We start from the raw sequence: 12,957 nt of genomic DNA on the forward strand, positions 1-12,957 counted from the left end.
GCGGAGGTGTAGGTCAGGGGAAGGTGGGCTGGGGCGCTGTGGGCGGGAGAGCCGTGCGGGAGCCGTGCGGTGCGGCAGCAGCGCCGCTGCCGGCTCGGAGGGAGGTGCGGGGGTCCGGGACGCGGGGCGGGGACGGCGCGGGGGGATGGCGGGGGCGCGGGGGGGGCGCGCCCGAGGCGGCGAGAAAAGTTGAGGCGGCCCTCGGGGGCGGGGGGAGAGCCGGCGGGGCTTGTGTTTGATCAACTTGGCGCTTAGGTGCTTTGTTTTTAACTCCCCTTTATCCTGCGTGCACTTCTTTTATAACTACTCTCTTTTTCTAACAAGGTGAGGGGGGGCGGGAGTCTCCCACGAAAGTTTTTCCCTCTGCGGAAGGCGGGACTGAAACAATACCCGATGCATTGTTCAAATGTAAAACCTCCAGCGCTTTCTTTCCTTTTTTTTTTTTTTTCGGTTGGGTTTTATTGCCGCCGCCGCCGCTGTTGTGATCGCGCTTTCCCCCTTGTGTTTACAGCGCCTGTGAGGGAGAGCGGCTCGGAGGAAGAGCCGGGAGCCCTGGGCTGCATCAGCACGGAGAGCTCGCAGAGCTGGAAGGATTTCACCTTGTTGCTGTTTGTTTCGGGAGATTTTCGCTCCCCCCCGCCCCAGACACTGTCCAGCGGAGGGTTTGTTTCCTTGCTGCATCCACAACTGGCCTGATAAAAAGCGCTTTCCGCCTTAGAGGTGATTTTTGTCGTGGTCTCCCTGCAAGGAAGAGATCGGCACCAGGCTCCGAGGAGGGAGACAGGATCAACTGAGGTTTTGCCAACCTCCGGCTGAACGTGAGAGTTCAAGTGACACCAGCACTGGCCTGTGGCTGACTGACTGCACAGCGAGCTGGAATCACAGCCAGAGCTGCTCAATTTACCTGCTCGAGGACCCTTCAAACCTTTCTGTTGACGGTAGAGATTTGTATCCCAAGGAAAATCGGATTAATATAAACTATGCAGAGCTTTGCGGGGATATCTGGAGACTACTCTGTCTGCATGGCTAATCTTGAAATTGTCTGAAATAAATCCTTAGCGAAAGGAATAACGAGATACTTTCAATTAGTATTTTTTTCCTTGACGCTCTTTGTTTTTTTTCCTTCTGCGAGAATTTACCACTTCCATCGGAGGGTTTTTACAGGAGAATGGGACACAGGCTGGAAAACTCACCACGCTTCCTAAAAATCACGGGGGAAACAGTTTCCATCACCGTTGCGGTATGAGAGGTTCTCTTTGGATTGCCTGCTGGTGGCTGCGATGGATCAGTCTCTCTCCCTGTTCCTGTTTCCGATGTGCTGAAGGATCTGGATTTATTGAAACACTGACGCCTATAAACTTACTCCCTCTCTGCTGAAGGCATCGGATGTGACAGTGCAGAGAAACATGTGTTTCACATTTCTGACTGGTTGTTTTGGTGCAATCAATACCTCCACAAGAAACATTGACTTAGGTGGCGACTGTCATAGCGGGAGGCACAGGGAGCGCAGCCCTGGGCTCGCAGGCAGAGTGAGCACAAATCAAAGAGCCCGCCGTTCCCGGCAAGTGGGGGCTTCGGTTCCCCCCGAACTGCGGGGCACAGGCTCCCGACCCACGGCGGGGAGCCCGGCCCGGCGGGGCGGAATGAGCAATGACCACAGCGCTACCAGGAGTGGCGGCCAGTCGGATCCGATGGGGAGCAGTGAAGCAATAGCGGTTGAAAGGAAGGTGGATCGCGAAATTATTGCCCGGAGGAATAGCAGGCGAGGCGGAATGATGATAAAGTTAAACTTCTGTTTCATCTTCTGTCGGGGATGGTGGGCGTTTCTGTTGCTTCAGCTCCACATGTTGCAAGCACTGGCACAAGGTAGGGCTAGAGACATTTTTTATAGAAATGATGCATCTGCCTTCTAAGAGGAAGGGAATCTCGCTCGGGCACAGAGAAACCCTTTTACTTTTATCCTTATCAGAGGTAAACTGCAGAATTCGCACTGGGCTGATTTCATGTGGGAATGGTCGTTTCTCACACACAATCGTTTCTTTATGGAACAGGGATTTGCAAACTGTATCTACATGTTTTTCTCCCTTTCTCGTCCTATCCTTCCCCTATCCCAACCTCCCACAGAGAATCAAAAGCCCCATCGGGACCAAATCTGCTTTTTTTATTTACTTAAATACATCTGTACTGTTCTTTCAGGCAGCAAAAGAGTTAACTGCTGGTTGTGCCTCTGTGTGTGTGTCTCTGTGTGTGTGTGTTTAAAAACACTCTGCACTGAGATAAGTTATTAGGAGAAGGGGAGTCATAAATCCTCCGACTAGAACTAAATCGGGCATGTAAAAGGAATTCTCTAAACATATGAGCACTATTCTATGTGAACCTGGGTCTCAGCATTGTTCATTTCTTTTGGATTGCCAAGTAACATTTACCCGAGACAAAAACTGCAATTGATTCGTATCTGAGCATTTCCACATCAGAGATCCTTGCAGTCAAATGAGTCACTTGTAAAGGAAGGGTCAGAGTCGACCAATAGACTCTAAATATCAAGTGTCAGTCACTTCGCATGTAAATTCCCTTCTCAAAAAAATTGCCAAATGTAGCCTAATTCTTAATAATCCTTTGACAGAGTAAACAATAAATGGCAGGCAGAAGCATTACAGTTGGCTGCGCCAAATAACACGCTGAACAAACGCAGCTTTCACTTTCTTTGCCGGGTTGAGTTTTATTGCTGTGTGCATTGTCTGGCTGAAGTGGGGTGTGCTGGACAATGCAGAGCTGTGTCGTGTGGGACCAGGAGTTGGTTATTAAAAGCGGAAGTTAATACTCCATGAAAGGGAATGGTCTTTGTGTTTTAGTTCTTTGTTTTCAAGTATTTCTTAGGGAACAACGGTGCATTCAGTTTTAATAACTGGATGGGGCTGGTGTGTTGAGGAAGAGGGGTTGTAAGCCAAGTCTGCTGCACTTTGTGTGCTCGGGGTTTACTGCTGCATCCTCCAAAACTTTGGAGCCGCAGGATACAGAAGAGATTTAATCCAGTGTGTTATATGGACTCCACCCTCATAAACCTTTCTCAGTGCTTTGTTTATGCTGTCATTGCTATTCTCAAATTACCTCTGCTGAGGCCTGCAAGCCCTAACAGGGTACTGTTATCCCAAAACAAGCCATACCTGACATAATTATCTCTGCAATTTTAAATTCACGTCACTTTTTGGTTTTTTCTTTTGGTAGTTGTTGTTGAGAGATGCCAATATGGTGCTTCATTTTGGAAGATAAATGCTGGCTATTCTTGCTGTTTACATTGAAGATAAAAAAAAATCATAAAAGATAGCTTTAAGTGCCAGTGATTCGAGAATCAGATGCCAAGTAAGAACAGTTTTCTATGGTTTAGTAGTAAACTAGTCATCTTACTGGATTACAAAGTGAACTGAACCTTTTGTTTAGCCCATAGCAGGGAGTAATTTTTCAATAACATTATTTTAGATTACTTGGCATTTGAAGCAGTATCAATTGCAGGTACTGTGTATCTCAGGGAGGTGTGTAGTGTTTACAATCTATCCTAAAAAAAAGTCCTAACACTGAGTTAGTTTTCCCTCAATATTTAAGAGGGGGAGGGGAGGTGAAGAGAATGAGATACCTCATTTCTGAGAAATACTGGTGCAGATAGAAGTAGGGAGTTTAGAAGACATGAATAATGAAAGATAAAACAATGACACAATGCAGAAACAAAGTAAATTTTAATTTTTATATAATGCAGAAGATACAAATTACAGTTAGTCCTCCTAAGAGTTCTTTGACCCATAAACCAGCATGGCGGTCTTCATGCAGAGTCCTTCTGTTGGGATTTCACAACATTTGTATTAATTTATACCTTATGGTTCTTTTTGCACTCTGAATTCTAATGGATTCTAAGACATTCATCATTTTTATGCAAAAATTTACTTTAGCGAGAAGATGACAGTTTTTATAAAAGTCCTTCATGAAAATGGAAATTCTGCTACAGCCACAGAAGTTTCTAATGGAATGATGTGGTCATATGCATGAGAGAATTACATGACTCCAATCTTTTTATATGATGAAAAAATGAACATTTTAAATATATGGGCCGTGGCTGTTTTGAATGAATCATAATACTGTGCTATAACCAGCTAATGTTTCTAAAATAACTATTTCAGCATTAAAGAAATAAGAAATATTTCAGGCATACTGAAAGGCAGGGGCTCAGTTCATATGAAACAGGTCAGATAAATTGGTTGAGATTAAGTATCTTCTACTGTGAGGTGAGTGGAAGAAAAGAGTTTCAACTGCAACAGGTTGGTTGAGTATTTTCCAGACTTGAATGGTCATCCAAGTGAAAGCTGATCTAGAGGTGAACTGTAGATAAAACCACTTGTAAATTCATTTTGTACTTAGCCCTTCAGCTTTTCTGTGTTCTGTAGTTGTGTTACATAACTCCATATAAGAAATTATTTGATTTCTTTTACCTTTTCAAAGTGAATTTAATTAGTACGAAACATAAAGTGGTTTGTTGCCATGAGTAATAAAGGATTCTTTTCAAACCTTAGTGTTTTTAGAGCAGATCTTTTCGCTATGGGAGTGACTTCCTGTGTGGAAGAGATGGAGGGATGGCAAAGGTTGTGGCCTGTTCCATGTGCACAGTTGGGAATGGCGTTCCCATTCCTGTGATGGCCTCTCGAGCTGGGGGTGTGTCCCACCTGATGTCTCTGAGCAGGAGCTTGGCAGGAAAATGAACCTGTAAGAGTCTGGAAACTGTTGCACAATTCTTTGTTTACTCAGCTCTTCATGCCTGCTGGCCTGTGCCACCAGCCCTCTTTCCATGGCATTTTTGTTAAATGTGAGTATTAGATGCTAGTTAGCCTCAAGTCACTGTGTGTCATCAAATAGTGATGAGATGCTAATTGATAATCACTATAATTATCAAATTAGAATTCGCGAGGTGCTGGTAGAAGTGAATCATTTGGACACAGCAACTGATTCCTGTGCTTAGAGGAACATCCTCATCCCCAGAGACATCTGGCCCAGTGGTGCACATGCCCAGGCAGAGCCCTGCGAGCACACAGAGCCCTCGCAGGGCTGGAATTTATGCCTTATGTATGAGATTAACAAACACTGATGCCTACTGAGCTACAAAATGTTTACTAAACTACTGGAATATTTGTATGGAAATAGAAAAATTCTGCTTATTTAAATAGGTTGGAAGTTGCTAGAGGCTACTCTACATGCATCTTAATGGATTTAAGTACCTTCCTGATGCCTGTCTTTTGTTGAGGAATGAAAGAATACTTAGAAAATGTATTTCTTTGCATTGATGGCTGTTGTTCAGAAAGATTTTAAAATAGATAAAAGCAGTGCAAAGCTTTAAGCTTCTCCAGCAGGAGCCTGGTATCTTTAAATATTAAGAATGAGGAGCTTGTCTGATTTTTCTTAGCATAACAACAATGGAAGTGTAATCTTTTTATGCTACTTAATCAAATCTGTGATTCAGAATTCTACACATACCTGGATATACATTTAAGGTGGTATTGATGCCAATGGCTTTGACAGAAGCCATGGCGTGGTAGACAGAGGAAAATGTTTCCAGGGCCCAACTTACTTAATTCAAATATTTGATCTGGTGTATTATAAATAAGCTTAGTGTAAGAAGCATTTTCAAGCAAATATCAAACTGCATTAGGTGCAGAGATGATAAAGAACTTGCACAGAGTATTTGGTTGTTGGAAGGATGGAGAGATGGTGAAATGTGGGGGCAATACTTACTGGAGAGTGAAAAGCATTTTGAATTAAATGTAGAATGAAGCATTTCTAATTCCGAAGATTTTGATAATGTTTATTGGAAACTTATTATTCTGTATTGGATTCATCTCTTGTGTTTCCTTTCTTTAGATGACTATTTTAATGTGTAAGTTTTTAAACAGGTGAATTTTGTGTATATAATTATAATAATTATAGTATTGATTTGGCAGAGTAGAGAGAAGCCCAGTCTAAATAGCAATGGGGTGGAGAGAATTGGAGTTTTCTGTGGCCAGATCATGCGACTTCTGAGTCTCTCTACTGTGGTAACTCTTGGTTTGCTTGATATGTTTATGTTTTGCTGGAAAATTATGTATTCTCAAGACTTCTCCAAGCAAGTTCAAAGAGATTATTATCTATGAACATTTTAAACACAGTGTTTCAGAGGGTTTCTTGAGGGTGCCATTCCTGAGGTGTTTATCAACATTGCTCCCACACTTCCCCAGGAGGTCCTCAGAGCAGGAATGACCTGGCTGTGGAGGGGGAGGCTGTGCCAGTTGTGCTGTGTGGCTTTCACATCACTTAAGAGGAACAGAAGGCAAATCTGTGTCCATGGCTCATAGTCTTTGAAAGGTTGTTCTAGAAAGTTCTGTCACCTCTGTGCATAGTCATATATATTGAATAACAAAGGCAAATATTGTCTAATATTTTAATGATTGATTAAAAAAACTACAGAAATATTTATCAACTATCTTAAAGTGAATTATTAGGAGGCTGTTAAGTGAAGGGCTTGGGCTTTTGTGTGTCTCAGAGGGATTTTTTTAATTGTCTTATCACCCCACCACAGACATACAAGTCTGAAACACTTTCTTGATTCAAAGAAAAAATTTTCATGCATTTAACAACTTTCTATACACCTTTACCTGAACATCACATTCTGAATGGACTAGTTATTTGGTTCACTGGGACCTTTTTGCTGTAATGAATCTGTGGGCTGACTAGAGGCAATTAGACTCATCATGGAGGAAAACCTTGTTCATGCTGAGTTCATTACTGAAATAGACCTTTCTTCCTCCCTCTGCATATGTACATACATAATATGTATTTAAACAGATTTGAAAGAACAAATTGATGATTTGTTGGTATTCTCAAAATCGTGTTTTCTTGAAGTTTTATCATATAACTAGGACAATTTTTATACGATGTGTGCAGAGATTACAAAATGCCAGAATTAAGGTAACTTTTGCATCTTTAATGTCAATTCTTTATGCATGTAGATTATGATTAAGTTTAAATTGATGCTTACTATTTTGCTGTCTATGTTAGAACTGAGACTGAAAGCTGCTCAGTGATCAGTTTTTCAGTGTTTTGTTGTCTTGTCAGTGCTTGGCTCCATCTTTCATTTGCTTTAAATCTTTGAAATTCAGCACAAGAAGACTTTTGTGTGAACTAAAGGAAGAACTCTTAGCAGCTATAGCCTGGCATTGGATTAGACCACTTACAGTTATTACAGCTGGACAGTAAGTAATTGGTGAGATTTGGTTTCTATTTCTGACTATCAAGTGAGTATTTTCTAGTGAATAAAGACTCCTCACTCCACGTGCCTCAAAGATGACCCTTCACCATCCGTGCAGCTCGTGCAGAACAGAAATGTAACTCCATGAAAGGGCTGTTCCCAAAGAAGTTGGGGGTTCTGGAGTTACATCTGCCCACGCAGTAAAGTAAAACTTTCCAGTTCCTTTTCATGGTCTTTGAGATGTTGCAGCCCTGGAACTTCAAAGAGGTGCTGGAGGACTTGGTTCCTGTAGCACTTGCAGGTCTGAGTTCAAGGGGTGACATGGCTGAGGGGAGGAGCCATGCACAGTAACTTAATTACCTTTAATAAACTTATATATGACTGGTTTTGTAGGAGCTGCTCATTTTACAGATTCTTAACTTCTAGACATGCATGGGATTTGTACAATATGGTAGCTTGGGCATTAGTATTTTAGGTTTACTGAGAGTTACCTTTTGTTCTATCCTCTCTATGAGAAATAACAAAGCTATTTCTAGAATATATACTGGTCTGTTGCTAATCATATGTTTTCTCTGTGAAATGCCCCTGAAGTGTAATAGAAACAGCACCCTCACTAATACTAAAAGTGTAGATCCAAGCTGTTTAAGGGGAGTGTTTTTACAGTGAATGTTCAGCTGTTGAGCTCCCTGAACCAGCTCAGACTGGGGGCACCCCAGCAGCAGCAGGGACAGTGCAAAGGAGGTGATGGGAATCATGGCAGGGGGCACGACCCTGGGGGGCACCATCACATCAGTTCAAATGGTTAGAGAGTTTTCAGACTCTGACAAAACACAGGGGAATGTGCACTGCCTGACTTCTTACAAATATGTGTAGGCTGCTGTTCCTGGGCAGAAAACAGGTTAGTGAGGTGGTTTAGAAGAGTTAACTTTAGGGTTTTTTCTCTGAAAGACCCTTTCAGTGAGTTTCTCCCTCTGTCAGGTGGAGACTTCCTAACCTGAGCTTGTAAGGTCAGTGCTAAAGTTAAGTAATATGAATATTCCCCTTAACCCCCTGAGATCTCAATTCTGTAGGCTTATAATAGGAATGACATTTTTTCTTTGAAAAAGGAAGTTTTTAGTTTACAAAGCAAATGCTACTGGTGTTCCTTTTTAGTGTTTGTATCTAATACATGGATTCAGCAGGCAAAAAGGGTGATGTGAGCTCCAAAAACTCTGATTAAAGGAAGTCTCTAACACCACTTTACACAAAATGTGGAAGTGGATTGTACAGTCTTACATCACACCATCCAGAAAACTTTTGAAGTGTCATTTTTGATAAACAATAAAGTATTTGTGTTTTTTATACAGATAACTTGATTTCTTAATCCCGTTTTTCACATTTCCATGCTCTGTTGCAGCAGCCTGAAGAGAAAGTTGATTCTGGTAGATAAATCACTGTCCCTTAAGTCTCTTTAAACCACTTTATGGTCTTTTAAGCCATAAGCCATATATTTTTCTAATAAACTCCGAGGTCTAACATGTTATCTAAAAAATAATTTGTTCGGTATAGCCCTCTCAGACCAGAAAGTAGAGAATAATGATACACAACCCCAGTACGTGTTGCCAAAATGGTCCTGCATTGATTCCAGGCTGAAATTGAAGTTTGTAACTCATTATTGCACAGTCAGAAGATCTGGTAGACACTGCTTTCATCCTCAGATTCATATTTGTCAGACTTTGTATATTTATTAGCCGAGAATGTTGTGGCTTTGATATGTGGTTTTGGCATTGAGTTCATAGGAAATCGACTCCTTAGCAATGCTGCCTTTTAAAGGAAGGTGCTAAGAAAATAACGGAACTTTAATGCAAGTATTTCAAATGTTTAAACACTTAGAAAAAATGCAGTTGGTTAAACTGGTGGTGGTTTGTCACCCAACATTTGTGTTAAATAGAGAGTCAGTGCTAATGCCATCACTGCTGTCTTCCTTCCATACTGGGAAGTGAATGGTTCTTTTTTATTTTTCTTATCTGTCAAGAAGTGCAAAGGCCACTCATGACCAAACAGTTCTGAAATAACTGAAAGGTATGTGAGATTGGGAAAGAAGTATGTGGTGCTGTGCCATAGCTGCAGTTCAAAGGTGACACATTTATTGGAGTGTGTTCAGTTCAGGAAAGAGATTGAGGGGCTGGAGCAGGTCCAGAGAAGAGCAACAAGGCTGGTGAAGGGACTGGAGCACAAGTGCTGTGGGGAGAAGCTGAGGGAGCTGGGGATGTTTAGCCTGGGGAAGAGGAGGCTCAGAGGTGACCTCAGCACTGTCTGGAACTACCTGAAGGGAAGTTATAGCCAGGTGGGCGTCTGTCTCTTCTCCCAGGCACTCAGCAATGGGACAAGGGGGCACGATGGGCTCAAGCTCTGCCAGGGGAAATTGGAGATCAGAAAAAAATTCTTTGCAGAGAGAGTGCTCAGGGATTGGAATGGGCTGCCCAGAGAGGGGGTGGATTCCCCATCCCTGGAGGTTTTTAAACTGAGATTGGCCGTGGCACTGAGTGCCATGATCTGGTAAAGGGACTGGAGTTGGACCAAGGGTTGGACTTGATGGTCTCGGAGGTCTTTTCCAACCCAATCCATTCTATGATTCTATGAAACACACGGCGAGTGACGCAGTGCTGTCTGTTGGAGTGGTGGGAGGAGGCAAGGGGAGTTCTCCATCAGCTTTTCTAAATGTGTGTTTGACAAGTGTAATTTTAAGTCCTCTTGAATCTGTGAGCGTAGAGGCACAGCAGATTTTCCTTGCAGATTGTTCATTTTCTTTCCTTCAGGATCAAGATGTTCAACAAATTTAGGTTCTGACCTGTCATGCTACTGAAACATTTGCAAACCAGCAGCCCTGGGCTTTCTGCCTGTGGTTTAGGAGAAACACTTGGGCACTTTTGTTTCATCCTATGATGCATAGAAGAACTTTTGACAGTAGCTTAGCTGGCAATGCCCTGGAAACCGTGTCGTGCCATGGTGAGGACTGTCCCACTGTTCCTGTGGGTGTCCATCTGTGTGTCTCACTCTTGTCCTCCCTTTGCTTTATCCCTTTGGCTCAGGTTGGTGGAGCCTCTACCACAGTGTCCCTCTGCCCTGTGATCAGTGCTCCTCTTGCTGTTGTACCACCAGTAATGCCTTCCCTTAGTAAAAAAAGGGAGGTAATGGCCTAAAGGCTCTGATTCCACACAGGGAATGTGGAACAGATTCCGTTTTATCCTCCAACTGTACAGGAGTAGCTTTTCCAGGACACTTGGGTTGTGTGAGGCAGAGCTTTCACTGTGCTTGTTCCAAACAGATGAGCAGGAGGATTGTTTAATGGGAGATTATCCCAGCATCTTTTTAGATGTTAGATAAGAGTAAGAGGCAAGAGATCAAAAATAGTAACTCCTGTGTTTCACCTTTTGCTATTTTTATTGCCAAGAAGCAGATTTGTTTTTGATAATGGAGTACCTGAAGTTATTTTTAAAAATCATTTTAATACATGCTATCTAAACCACCAGATCTTAAGGTAAACACAATCAACTAATTTCCCATTTCTCTTTAGAATTTCTTTTGGTTTTATAAACATAATTAGCTACTTATGAGCAACTTCTGATGTGTCTTAAATGAAGAAAAATATGTAGATTATTGTTGAATTAATTTCCTACATTGGCATGTGCAACCATAATTTTCTAAAATACTGTATTTTAACCAGAAGGAATATTATTTGCTTTTTATCTTAAACTTCTTTTTTAAAGTTCTGTGTTATCTTCTCTCTTGGAACTAGAATTCTAGATTCTTAGCTTTTAAGAACTACTGAGAGGTCAGTGTGGGTTTTTTTTTCCTTTTCAAAAGAATACCTATTTTATATATTCATGAAATTTGTAGACTGAGAGAGAAGGTGTTTCCTGTTCACAGAGCCTAATCATGCTGGTGGCCAATATCCATAAAACAAGGCTAAAATTTCACTTTTAGGTGTTTCTGTTCATGGAAATGGGAGAATAGGTCAATTGACTCTACCTTAATTCAATTACAAAATATAGGCCAGTGATGCTATTTTTTAATGAAACCATTAACAGAAAAATTTCAAGTGACTCTCAGGGTAAATCTCCCATTTAACCACAAGTTTGAAGCAGCAGTGAATAAGAAAGCAAGATTTGTGTTTTGAAAACTCTTCTTGAAGTTGTTTCTGTAGTACCTAACGTCTTTATTTCAAGTTCCTCTATGCTAGTGTTGATGGCAATCTTACTCAGATTTAATTAATTATATATGATTTGTTATTAGCATTTAATGGGTCAAATATTTAAGCATATTTTTCTGACTCTTCAGTTGAGAATTCTGAGTTAATGGCACTCATGTCAAGCTCAAAAGTTTTAAGTGCTGGTAATTCAGCGTTACATTCAGTATGTAAATGCAACATAATTAAGATGATGCCTTGTCAATCCTGCTCAGGTTCCTTGTGAGTGTAATTTTCAGCTTTTCTATACTGGCTGTAGCTGTGTCTTGTGCTCCCCAAACCTGAACAGACATATATTTACAGTGTGCTGGTGTCACTAGAACTGCAGTGTCAACAGCTGTGCCTGTGCAAATTCAGAGTGAAAATCTTATTAATTCTGTTAATGGAAATCCATGTAGAATCAGAAATGTAATTTTTGGTATTTTCAAATTGTTGAGCTCCACTATTAAAAAAACCCCAAACCAACAGTGCAACAGCCAGTTAGAAAAGACAAGGTGGCCCTGCAGTTGGACTATGGTGATGCCATGGGCAGAGATGGATACTTTTCATCCATATCATTGACAAATGAGGTTAAAGTTTTCATGTTTTATGTTAAAAATAAAGGGCTGAATGATTTTGTATTTCCACACTTTACATGAACAAATGTTCTTAGATGTAGGAACAAATCTTAAAAAAAATCTTAATGTTCTACATGTCTTTCTGTGGAGCTGCTGGACATTATAAATACTGTTAAACCAACTTTTGTGCAAATGTTCACTAGAGTGGAGTAAGTGTTAGCTGTCACTTTATTAAAATTAATGGCATAATTACTCATGTTTACTTGGAATGCATTGCAGCATGAAGTGATTAGGCATTAGTGCTTTGGTAAATTATGGCATATTGCACATTTTTATAAGCAATTAGTGAGTGTTGGTGTTGGGCACGTGCAGTGCATCTCCTTGTCACTCATCTCATTAAGATCCATATCTGTGGGTTTACCAGAAGAGTTCTGCTGGAACTTTTAACATGTGACAAGAACAGTGGAGATACAGATAGATAGATGGATAGATAGATGGATAGATAGATAGATAGATAGATAGATAGATAGATAGATAGATAGATAGATAATGTATCCTCTATATAACTGAGGAAAGACAGAAAATACTTGCTATTGTGTGATTTAGCACGAGACCAGCTATTGTGCTGTTCTTGACTGAAAAGCTCCTCAAACCAGTACTGGAGTTGCCAGATACGGCTTTTTCATAATTCAGTCAAATCTTACATTCTGAGTGAAAGGCAAATGTCACTTCATACATATTTGCAGCTCTCAGTCACTCTTCCAGGCATCCAGCAGGCTCAGTTATCTTGAAATTCTGGAGAAGTGGCTACATGCTGAAAAAACTGTGTTTTCCTGCTTGTTTAGCTGCTGCATCAAGGCAAACAGAGCACCAGACACAGCTATTCAGAGCTCACGTAGTAAGTTGGCAAG

General features: G+C 41.2%; 1 protein-coding gene across 1 annotated transcript in view; it reads left to right on the forward strand.

The window, feature by feature from the left end:
• The first annotated feature begins 221 nt into the window (after window positions 1-221).
• SDK1 (sidekick cell adhesion molecule 1) overlaps window positions 222-12,957 on the forward strand; it is a 391,178-nt gene continuing 378,442 nt past the window's right edge. Inside the window, exons 1-2 of the mRNA XM_071570864.1 lie at window positions 222-255; window positions 512-1,866. Coding sequence (XP_071426965.1) covers window positions 1,407-1,866 — 460 coding nt within the window. The 5' untranslated portion in view covers window positions 222-255; window positions 512-1,406. The remainder of the gene's footprint in view (window positions 256-511; window positions 1,867-12,957) is intronic.

This window comes from Pithys albifrons, chromosome 16 (genome assembly GCF_047495875.1).
Source record: "Pithys albifrons albifrons isolate INPA30051 chromosome 16, PitAlb_v1, whole genome shotgun sequence".
NCBI lineage: Eukaryota > Metazoa > Chordata > Aves > Passeriformes > Thamnophilidae > Pithys > Pithys albifrons.